The following is an 11,973-nucleotide window of genomic DNA, read 5'->3' as shown; positions in this document are numbered from 1 at the left end:
TCTCTTAATTTGTATCTACATGTTTGTGGTGCTGTTTTCCTGCCTGACAAAAGTTACGATCATTCCTTGGTAGAAACTAAGAGCTGATAATTAAATTTCCCTAATGTTTCAAAACTGTCTTGATCACAATTAGTTGTTATATCTGAACAGGGTCCATACATTACATGTAGTTGTTATGTCTCTTGTTTGGAAAAGTCCCTACTCATGTGTTTTGCTTTGTGCCAATGACATGTTGCAGAAACCAACTCAGTTGTTCTTTAGATGTTCTCACATCCTGGTTTGTCTTTTTGCTCCCTTATGGTATCTTAAAACAAATGGTGCTGGGAAAACTGGTATCCACATGCAAAAGACTGAAGTTGGAACCTTACCTTACACCATATACAAAAATGGACTCAAAATGAATCAAAGACCTAAAATTACAAAATTCTTAGAAGAAAGCATAGAGGAAAACATTGTAACATTGTACTGGGCAAAAATTTCTTAGGACAACCAAAGTAAAAATAGATGAAGTGGACTGTATTAGAGTTTAAAACTTCTGTGCATCAAAGGACACAAGCAAAAGGATCAAAAGGCAACCAATGGAATGGGAGGAATATTTGCAAACCATATATCTAATAAAGGGTCACTATCCAGAATATATTATAAATTCCTACAATTCAAAAACAACAAAAATGATTTTTAAGAGGAGCAAAGGACTTGAATAGACATTTCCCCAAAACAGATATACAAATGGCCAAAAGCACGTGAAAAGATGCTCAACATTGCTAACCATTAGGGAAATGCAAATCAAAACAATGAAATATTATCTCACACCCAGTAGGATGGCTACTATAAAACAAAGAAAACAAAACAGCCAACAATAACAGGCGTTGACAATAATGTAGAGAAATTGGAACCCTTGCACACTGCTGGTGGGGATGTGAAATGGGGCAGTTGCTGTGGAAAACAGTATGGAGGTGCCTCGAAAAAAAATTCTACTTCTGGGTACATACCCAAAAGAATTGGAAGCAGGATCTCAAAGAAATATTTGCATGTTCAAAGTAGCATTATTCACAACAGCTAACATGTGGAAGCAACTCTAGTATCCTTCGACAGCTGGATGGATAAGCAAAATGTGGTCTACACAAACAAGGAATATTATTCAGCCTTAAGAAGGGAGGAAATCCTGTCACATGCCACCACATGGATGAACCCTGAGGACGTGCTGCTCAATGAAATAAGCCAGTCACAAAAGGACACAGACTGTAGGATTCCACTATGTGAGGTACCGAAGTCAAATTCACAGAGACAGAGAGTAGGATGGTGGGTGTCAGGGGCTGAGGGAGGAGAATGAGGAGTTAGTGTTTAATGGGGACAGAATTTGTTTGGGAAGTGACGTTCTAGAGACAGATGTTGGTGATGGATGCACCACACTGTGAATGCCCTGAAATGTCACAGAAGGGTGCACTTAAAGTGACGAAGATGATAAATTTCATCTTATGTTTATTTCACTGTTATGAAACATTTTGGGGGAGAAAAAAAAGAATGATCTAGTAGATTTTCCCAAAACCATTCTGTGATTCTTTGCCTGTAAACTACTAGGTTTATATTGAGTGCTTTGTACTATACATGTAAACCTAAAAACATGCAAACTTGTTAAACTCTAGCAAATAAACCTTTCAATTAAAAAAAAAATGCCAGACCAGTAGCCTCCATCCTGAATCTTCCAGAGAAGGACTTCTTAGGATAAATGTCCATACTGGTCAGAGGCTGAATGTCCCTCTTTATTAGGTCATAGACATGCAAGCCAGGATCCCAATTTGGTTGACCAAGTGTCCTCTGGGCATGGTCACCTGGCCTGGAGGGGCTATTGGTTACAGCTGTCCTGGGGTGGGACAGGCAGAGGTACAGGAGAACTGTGACTGCAAACTAATGGGACAGTAGGAAATGTAAATATACATGGGTCGGTTACACACAATACAGTGCTAAGAGATGCGCAGATCTCTGAGTAATGGAAGACTGTAAAGAAAAATGCAATTAGCCAGAACGGCCAAAACTGGACACAAAGACTCAAAAAAGCCTTTGAGTAGACCATAGCATGAGAAAGGTGAAACCAAGTCTAAATAACATTCCTGAAAAAGCTCTGGGCCTGATGGTTTTATGAGCCAGGCTCTTTGCAACTTTCAAATAATTGCTGTGTAGTAGTCACACCATGTGAACATATTCTGTATTCACGTCCAGCCGTGGCTGGGCTCCCAAGTGTGGTTGGTTCTCAAACAAGCAGATGGGTATTAGTAGGGAACTTGCGAGAAATGCAAACTCTCCACCCCACCCCACACCCATAGAATCAGACATTCTGGGGCCGAGGCTCAGCCCTCTGTATTGTAACAAGCCCACCTGGCTACATGAAGGCTGAGGACCCCTGGGGCTGAGGGAACATCCCTACTGCATGGATTTCTTATCAAGCCTTACCTGGGTATGACGGATTCTAATTCCCCCTCATGAAGCTGTGCAGCCAGTTCTTTGTGTCTTTAGATTGAACACCTCATTCTTAATCAAAGAGAATTTTCAGTCCGTTTATTTGCAATTTCTCAGGTTCGTAATTTGAATAGCAGGATCCTCATCAAATGATTTCTTTTATTTTTAAAATACCAAACTAATAGATCCTTGTTATCAAAAATGGAAGATGCATATAAGCGGAAACAAGAAAATTATGATTAGCCATAATTCTACCTCCCAAATATAATCTGTGTCATCTTTTTGGTACGCACAGTTCCAGACCATTTTCTTATGCACAGATACATTTCTTTCACTCACCGAAAAAGGGACTGACTTGTATTAACTGCACTATAACTTGCCTTTTTTATTTCATAATATATCATGAACAATTTTCCTTGTTAATCAATAAACTTTTATTAGCTTTCTCAAAGCTCTTACTGTATAATTTTCTGAACCCATCTCCTATTGTTAGAATTGATTAAATGAGTTCGTATTTGGACAGTGCCTGACACCTGGGAAGTGCTACATAAATAATTGGCCTCGAAATGTGTTCATCAAAAAGCCACAAAAATACAGAGAAGCTGGCAAATCCACAATCATAATGGAAGAGTTTTAACACTTCTTGGAAAACTACAAATCAAGTACACGCAAAACTGAGAACGCTGTGAGGATTGGAATAACCCCTGCCTCTGCAGAGCCGCGTTCTCCTGTAGACCTCTCTCATGGTGCCCTTCTTCTACACGCCCCTGTCCCACGCCCCTGCATGTGCCCTCCCAGCCACACCGACACCCACCTGGCTCCCCAGGCTGCAGCCAGGTACGCCGCTCGGAAATTCAAACCTGCACTCATCTCTGCTCCTAACCCCAACTCCACCATGTCTTCCTTATCTGGGCGCACAGGCCCCTGGAAGGTGGGACCGCCTGCCTGTCCGACCACCCCCAGCAAACTCGCCTTGGGCTCCAGCCACGCTGGCCCTTTGGGCTCCTGGAAGGGGTCTGCTCCTGCCCTGGGGCCTTGGCAGCTGGGCTTCCCTCTGCCCACAAGGTGCCTACTCCCCACCCAGCAGGGCTGACTTTCACTCTGTCTTCAGCCCCCTGGCTGGTCATCTTTCCCAGACCTCTGATAACTAGGTCAGTGGCATACTCTGGACCCTCTCATTGTCAGCATCCAACCCAATCCTGTCTGTACCTTTATTTCTGGGATAAACAGTTTGCTGGATCAATCCAACCAGCTTCTTGCATGTGACTGAGCCATGTGCAGGCGCCACTCGACAGGGTCCTATCATGTCCTTCAGAGTCAAATCAGGTGGCCTGGCCCCGCGCTCCTCACATGACAGGCCGTGGCCCACCTGCCTTTTATCAGCATACCAGATGTAGGCCCAGCTCGCGGGCCGCTGGGAAACCACGAGCTGCAGGTGGGTGTGGCCCCTCCCTCCCTCCTGGTCTGTGAGGAGGTTGGTGCGTTGCCTGGCCTGGGAGGACGGCACCGCCTGGGGGCTCCCAAGACCGCAGGCTTCTCCTCGGAGAGCGGAGAGCGTTTCAGCACTAAATAAACCGGGTGTGTGTGGGTTCTGAGGCTTATGCAGGGGAGAGAGAGAGCAGCTTTCGTCTGGTGGAAGTGGGTCCTTTCCCCTTTGTCTTGTCTGCTGGCCACGGCTAACCTTGTGCGTCCCACCCCCCTCCCCAGCACCGGGGCGCTCTCATCAGTCCCGCCTATTCCCACACCCTCTTGCTCCCTCCCTGCTAATTGGCTCTTTATCTCTGTCACAACCCTCCTCCTCATTCTTCAAACAAAACTCTCCCTCACCCTCCCCGGCTGCCAGCCTACCTGACTGCCCCCTTGGCGTTTCTGAATTGCTCACAGTTAGAGCCCACGGTGGTTTCTCCATCAGGGAGGAGATCCATCTGGAGCCCAAGACTCTCTTATCCCAGAAGGCTACCGCCTTTCCGTCAGTCTGCCTGCAGATGCCAGCCCCAAATCTCTGTCCCCCCACATCCCTGGAGTGCCTTTCAGGGGTCCCCTTCCTCACACAGCTTCCTCTTCCCTATTCATGATGTACGATTAAGGGAGGGAAGCAACTTGCCTGGGGGGGGGTGTGTATCACATGTTAAGTTCTGATCACTTGCTGCTAAATGGCCCTGTAAAGAGATCCTGTCCATTTTGCTCCCACTAGGAAAGAATTAGACCAGTTTTCCCACCTTCTCCCCAACACTCAGTACTATCTTTGTACTTTGAAATCAATCTTTTAAACCGTGTCCAGTCTGATGGTGAAAAATGAGAGCCTCCTCTTTTGTTTGGCTCTGCCTGATAATCAATTTCCTACATTTAACTTAGAAGCAAATAGTCTTAAGGAGTTGATGTGGAAAGGAATCTTCCCCATCATTCCCTCTTTCCCAGGGACAATTCCTTGCACCTCTGTTAGCTAATTACTTTGGTACCTACCTCTGTAGTTGCACAGAGCAAGCCAGTACTTGGATTTTCAGTTCTAGGCACTACAGCTGTAGCGGTTTCATGGCCCTGCCCCTCCCACCGCGTCTCCTCAATATGTTCACGCACATCAGGGCTTCTCCCGGTCTCACCTTCCTGAAGCGTTTTCTCCAGGAATCTTCTAGACTGGCTTGGCTCACAGCTGTCCCCCGGGGACCTCTCTGTTTTCCTGGTCTTCCTCTTTCTCAGCAGACTCCCTCATTCTGCTGTAGCGTATCCTCCAGCAGCTTTCTGAGAAAGGCGGCCTCGGAGGTGACCTTTGACCTCTTGCGTGGCTTAGAGTATCGTGACTGCATCCTCACCACCTACATTTTACCTAGGTTTAGAACTCTGGGCTAGAACACAACGTTCCGTTAGAATTTTGAAAGCCCTCTTTCCTTCCAGCTTTCAGGACAGGTATGGGAGTGTGAAGCCATTCCAGTTCCAAACCTTGGTATTTGTTTCCTCTGGGGACTGCAGGGTTTCCTTTGTCCCCAGTGTCCCCAAATTTCCCGATCGTATACTCTAGAAAACCGCCCTTCAGGTCTGGGAAGTTGTCTTGATCCGTGTCCTTGATGACGTCTCCTCCAGTTTTTATTCTGTTTCGAGAGTCCCTGTCATTCAGATGTTAGACCTCTAGTGACACTTTCATTTCCTTATTTTCTCTCCCGTTATGCACTTTAGTAATTTTGTTCAGTTTTCTGGGGAGACACCTCCCACTTTATCTTCCAACGCTTACGCTTTTCATCTTAGCTATCCTAGTTAATTTGCAAGCTTCTTGCTCTGAGAGGTTTTTAAAATAGTATCCTGTTTATATTTTAAGAAAACAGTCTTACCTCTCTGAGGATATTAATTTTCTGTGTTTTTTCCCGTCTACATTGTCTTTGTCGTCCAAGTCGCCTTAGTTCTTGATCTTTGAGGTAGCAGAGATATCTGATATTATAGTGTGTAATACATAATATCTCGTGTGTGACAGGCTTTCCTCCGAAGTCTAGTGAAACTTGGTTGCTGGCTCATAGTTAGGAGTGGGCTGCAAAGAGCGGGTTGGAAGTCCTCAGCCTGTGAGTGTGGCTTCCAGTGACGGCTGGGCCTGTCTTTGAGGGACCACCAAAGTTACCACCTCTGGATCCTTCCTTTTGGCCTGGTCATGCTTTCCAGAGAAGGCCCTGCCATTCTCCTGCCCCAAGGGGAAAGGGTGGCATGCAGGGAACTGAGAGAAGGCGAGAAATGGAGTCTGGGCAGAATGTGAGCATCTGTTCACTCCCCGACCTCTGCCTCCATTTTCAGTGCAGAGAAGAAAAGTCTAGTCTCCTTTGCTGGGAGCAGGGGAAATGTCTCCATTCCAACTGCTTGTCAGAGAGTCTTTGAAAACTCAACCAATCTTCTGCTTTTATCCCCTACCTTATCCCACTTCCACACCACCTCCAACCTCACCTGATGCCAGAAACTTGAGGTGCTCTCAGAGGTTCTCCGGTGGCCTTGTGGCTTAGGACTCAGCTCCTTGTCTTCCTCCCCCAGCTGGGGTTCAGTTACTGTGTGGCCCCCTGCTTTCTCACTTCCCAAATCTCATTCCTGCCTCCTCTCTCACGATCATTGTTCTTGCAGGCTGATGCCTTTCCCAAACTCCCTTTATCCTTGTCTGAGTGGGGTGGGGAGAGGGCACTAGCAACTGTATCCATTCAGCCTGCTGTCCAGCTCATTCCTTTCAGTTGCATTATTTCATTACTTATACATTCGAACACCTTTTCAGATGCTATTGTCCTCTTGTCTCCCATCCCACCTCTGCGACTTTTTTTTTAAATACAGCAGTATTAAATCTAGTCACCATGCTGTATATTTCATCCCTAAGACTTACTTATTTTACAACTGGAGATGTGTAACTTTTGACCCCCTTCACCCATTTTACACTCCCCCCCCACTCTGCCTCTGGCAACCACCAATCTGTTCCCTGTTTCTGTGAGCTTAGTTTTGTTTGGTGTGGTTTTTATTTTATTTTATTTTTAAAGATTTTATTTATTTATTCGACAGAGATAGAGACAGCTAGCAAGAGAGGGAACACAAGCAGGGGGATGTGAGAGGAAGAAGCAGGCTCATAGCAGAGGAGCCTGATGTGGGGCTCGATCCCATAACGCCGGGATCACGCCCTGAGCCGAAGGCAGACGCTTAACCGCTGTGCCACCCAGGCGCCCCTGGTGTGGTTTTTAGATTCCCACATAGAAGTGAGATCATATGGTATTTTTTCTTCCTCTGGCTTATTTCACTTAGCATCATGGCCTCAAAGTCCATCCATGTTGTTGCAAATGGCAAGATTTTATTCTTTTTTTATGGCTGAATAAGGTTCCGTTGTGCATGTGCATGTATGTGTGTGTGTATATACACACACCACATCTTCTTTGTCCATTCATCCATCAGTGGCCACTTCTAGATCTTGACTATTATAAACAATGCCGCAGTGAACATGGGGGTGCATATGTCTTTTTGAGTCAATGTCTCTGTTTTCCTCAGATGCGCACCCAGAAGTGGAATTGCTGGATCATACAGTAGTTCAAGTTTATAATCCATTTGGAGTTAATTTTTGTGTATGATGTAAGATAGTGGTTTAGTTTCATTCTTTTTATGTGACTGTCCAGTATTCCCAACACTATTTATTGAAGAGACTGTCCCTTCCCCCATTGTATATTCTTGACTCCTTTGTTGTAAATTAATTGATCATTAATGCACAGGCTAATTTCTGGGCTCTCTATTCCATGGATTTATGTGTCTGTTTTTATTCTAATACTGCACTATTTTGATTACTATAGCTTGGTAATACTGTTTGAAATCAGGGAGTGTGATGTCTCCAGCTGTGTTCTTTCTCAAATTTGCTTTGTCTATTTGTCTTTTTTGTGTTTCCATGAAAATTTAAAATTGTTTGTTCTATGAAAAATGCCATTGTACTTTTGCTAGGGCTTGCACTGAATCTGCAGGTTGCTGTAGGTAGCATGGACATTTTACCAATATCAATTTTCCAACCCACGAGCACTTTTTTCAACCCACAAATGGCTTTTGTTTTAGGTTTTCCCCATTTCTCAATGGACTTGAATCTTCTTATTCATTACTAAGAATTTTTATTCCCTCCATCACTGGACATCATTTCTATCTGTCCCCATTTTACTTATTGGGGAAAATTTTTCTTAGGTGGTGCAAGCCTGTTCAGAGGTTCCCCATGCTCTGTGCAGTGAAGGCTGAATCCAGGCCAGGTGGGTAGTGAGGCTCACATGTGCACAGCATGTGTGGGTTCATCTGGTCCATTTGCTGCTGGGGCCTCTTCGTTCTGCACTTCATCACCAGCCCTTATTGCCTCTGGCATCCATGGAAACACCTATTTAAACATCTGCATTCCCACCTGGATCCTGTTCATAGTCTAATTCTGCTCTGCATCTCAACATCAAGTCCTCAGGTGTGCAGGTCGAATCACAGCACATCTCTGCTACCTAGAGAGCAGCTGACTGCTCCCTCTGCCAGGCCCTCTGCCCATTCCCTCCCATGACTGCCTTCATGTCCTTACCGTTCTACCCACTCGGGGGGCAGGGATGAGCACAGCTGTGCTCTTACCTCCAGTATGGCCTGCTGGCTGGTCCCTCAAAATGTGTCCTGGAGGGAAGGGAACAGGATGGAGCATGCTGCTTCTTTACCCTCTGATTTTTCTTGCGGTCGCCCTTGGAATTTAGTCTGAGGAAGGTAGGAGGGGGAGAAAGTGTGTCAGTCATCTATTGCAAAACAATGCTGTGTAACAATAACAACAGAAGCTTCTCTGTAGCACACAGTAAATGTCTCCTAGCTTACAAACAGCCGGTTCTGCTCCACTTAGCTCTCCTCCCAGCTGGGCTCCAGCAGGCCCTACAGCTCAGCTAGGCCAGTTCTTCCCAGCAGTTAGTGTGCATGAGAATCGCCTGGAGAGTGTGCTCAGCCCCCCAGATTCCAGGCTACACTGCCCAAGATTCAGTGGGACTGAATCCACCTCTCCGGGGCCCACGCACACCTACCGGTCCACTGGCTCTGGGCTGACCCATAACCAGTGGGGTGCTCAGCTCTGTGCTCATTCTCTTACACTCTCTCAGCATGTTCTCACAGCAATCACAGAGGGTCTGGCCGGATTGAAAGAGCCCCTCTGAAACCCTATGTTCACATCATACTTACCCATGTCCCTTGAGCCTGGAGCCCGAGTGGGTCACCTGGGGTGGGGCTATAGGGAGAAGGAAGAATTGAGGCCTTGAATGCCATCAGCTGCCCTGGGAAATGTGGAAGAAAACTGACTCACACAGAACTGGCTGTCCTCCCCTAGCCCATTGTCTCCCCCTGTTCTCGGTGCGTCTGTGGGTCCATCTCTACCCAGGCTCATTCTGGACTCCTTCTTCAACACCTCCTTGCTAAGGACTCCGGTGTGGTCTCCTAAAAGCTGAAGCCCCCCCCCCCCCACTTCTCTCCCTGCCCACTGCATCCCCTTAGTTTGAAGGACTGTCACCTCTCCCTTAAGTTGCTGCTACAACCCTTCCTTTCCTTCCAGGCTGATCTCTACCCATCAGCGGGAGTGCATTTCTGAAATATGGCCCTGACCTTGGCACACTTCTGCTTATCACTGACTTGCTGAGGAAGGCTCCAGGAGGGGGGGCGCCTGGTCTAGGGAGGGTGTTGAAAGGGTGGAGGGGTACCTTCTCCCTCTCCAAGGAGAGCCCCTTATTCTGCCCATTTCCATGATGTTTCTGATTTGGAATTTGTCTCATATTTTTCTTCCTTGTACCAACCAACCCAGGTCTCTCTGGAGCCTGACCATTAATCCTCTCAGGTCCCTGTTTTCCACATTGGGGTGGGGGCAGGGGGTTCATAGGGACAGGAAAGGACAATTAAACTCAAAGAAATGCTACATACCCCCAAGCCCCAACTCTACCCAAAACTAGTTTGTGCTGTTGGCCTTCTCCTGACATCCCCGGCCCCTCCCCAGGCTTGCCACACACCCCTTTCCTGCACCTCTTCTTTCTCCTCCAGCTTCTGTCCACCCCACGGGTGGGGAGCAAGGATGGCAAGCTGGCCACATGTAACCAGGCGTGGGCAAGAACAGAAAGGGTCCTGTCCACAATGGGAGGCTGCCCCCATTCAGGAACAAGCTATGCAGAAACATGTGCCCCGGCCTCCCAGCCCTCAAAGGAAATCCACGTACCTCCAGCTGCCTCCGGGGCAGACATGAATCTTCCGTGCCTGTGTGGCACAAACACACAAACCCCCTGTGCTGTTCAGCCTTCATGAGGTACCCAGCCCCTTGGAGTTACAAGTGGGTGTCCTTTGTCAGTCCTTTCTGGATGGGGCTTCCCCCCGCCCCAGTGCCTTCAGTCTGGCCTTGGGGCTTCTCCAGCTTTGATCCCCAAGTGGGGAGCCAGTACCTGGCCACCGTGGCCTCCAGTGTATTTCCTTACCCCATGGAACCCCCACCCCCGTACTCCTCAGTCCCTCCAGCTCTGAGTGGGGACGCCTCTGGCCACTGTCCCCAGGTGGAATGGCAGATTCACACCAGCTCAGCCTTCCCGGCTGCAGCGGGGGGACCGTCCAGAGGAGCTCCTCATTTGGAGAGGTGCCAAGCCCCTCCATCAGAATGGGCCTCCAGGTTTAGCCCTGGGGCACTTGCTCTACCCTGCAGCCCAGAACTCTGCCCTCTGCCCCCTTCCCCCATTGCAGACCCTCAGCCCGATCCCCGCTGTCCCCGCTCCCCTCGGCCACACTGCAGAACCTGCCATCACGTCTTCCAGTGCTAATCAGTCAATCCCCTTGCCACCTGCCCCAACCATGGGAGATGAATTGCATGATGCCTAGTGAGCTGTGGGTCTGCCCAGACTCTTAGATCTGACTTCTAATTTTTTAAAGAATCTCAGATGTAAGTTGTTCACTGTTCTTCAATATATAGCACACTCTTGGTGGCCCCAGCAAGGCCCCTCTATTTATCATCTCTTTTCACTTCTATTTTCTTTCTCCTTTGCCCTTCAACCTTATTACCTGCACCCTTTCCTCTCCCTGCCTTTGTCATGGGCCCGCACCATCGCGTGTTAGCTGCAGGTCCTCAAATACGTGAGCATGCAGCCTGGTAAAGTGAGTGTTGCTTGCTTGTGTTTAGAAATTGCACAAATGACCTATTATAGTAATTCAAGTTTCTTTGCTCTTTCTCAGTTGACACAATGTTTACAATCCTCCCACCAAGCTATATGCACATTTAGTTCGTGGCTCAAAACTGCTCTGCCGAAGGTCCTAGCAGGGCCCATCGCCCTTGACTGAAAAAATGACCTGGAAAGATGGGAGTTACTAGTTGGAAAAGGAAACGCTCTCCATTTATTGAGGAATGGGTATACTCACGGAAATGATGGGATCTGGGTTTGGCCATGGGAGTGGGTGATTGGGGTAAGGAAGAGATGACTGGCACTGAGAAGGAAAAGAACAGAGAGCTGGCTGGAAGGTCCATCCATGTGGATGTGGGAATTACAAAGAAGTAGAGCAGGAGAGGTGATGAAGAAAGCTGCTCGGTCAGCTGCTGAATCCTAAGACATGAGGAGAGAGGACCGTGGCCAGAGGGAGTAGCAACAGCGTAGTCTGACGTGAACTTCAGAGGACTGTGGCGTGAACTAGCTGTGAGAAGCAAGAAACACCTGAGGACGCACGAAAGAAGATGCTGGAGAGAAGCCAGGTGTCCTTTCCAGTGGGGGAGTGTGCAGGGTCTCAGAAGCATCTGGGGCCTTTCTGATATGTTGGAAGAGTGTTCCTGACTTCCCATGGGCGGGACTCCGGAAGCTAAGTGATTTACACTGTGCGGGGGTCCCTCCCATCAGAGGACTGCCCTTGATCTCCCCACCCTTCACTTGTCCCCCTGGGGGCTCATAGACGTGAGAAACTGAGGGTAGTTATTGACGCCTAGAAACGAACTCATTCTACAGACACGAAGTATGTTTGCACCGTTTTAATGTGCACTCCACACTAGTGACTGTGACCTCCCCTCTCATTTTCCTGTGT

General features: G+C 47.7%; 1 protein-coding gene across 1 annotated transcript; it reads left to right on the top strand.

Moving 5' to 3' along the window:
- Positions 1 to 10,223: 10,223 nt before the first annotated feature.
- Positions 10,224 to 10,730, top strand: LOC148108895 (proline-rich protein 23E-like). Its single transcript, XM_087866691.1, has one exon. The coding sequence runs from the start codon at positions 10,224 to 10,226 to the stop codon at positions 10,728 to 10,730; it is 507 nt and encodes a 168-aa protein (XP_087722817.1).
- Positions 10,731 to 11,973: the final 1,243 nt, after the last annotated feature.

This window comes from Ursus americanus, chromosome 14, assembly GCF_024610735.1.
Source record: "Ursus americanus isolate L20-20 chromosome 14, mUrsAme1.1.p, whole genome shotgun sequence".
NCBI lineage: Eukaryota > Metazoa > Chordata > Mammalia > Carnivora > Ursidae > Ursus > Ursus americanus.
Note: the sequence above shows the minus strand (reverse complement) of the source record. Positions and strands in the feature narration are given on the sequence as shown.

What these genes read in the sequence shown, in the direction of transcription:
- LOC148108895 (XM_087866691.1), top strand. Translation starts at nt 10,224, where the DNA reads ATGAGGTACCCAGCCCCTTGGAGTTACAAGTGGGTGTCCTTTGTCAGT.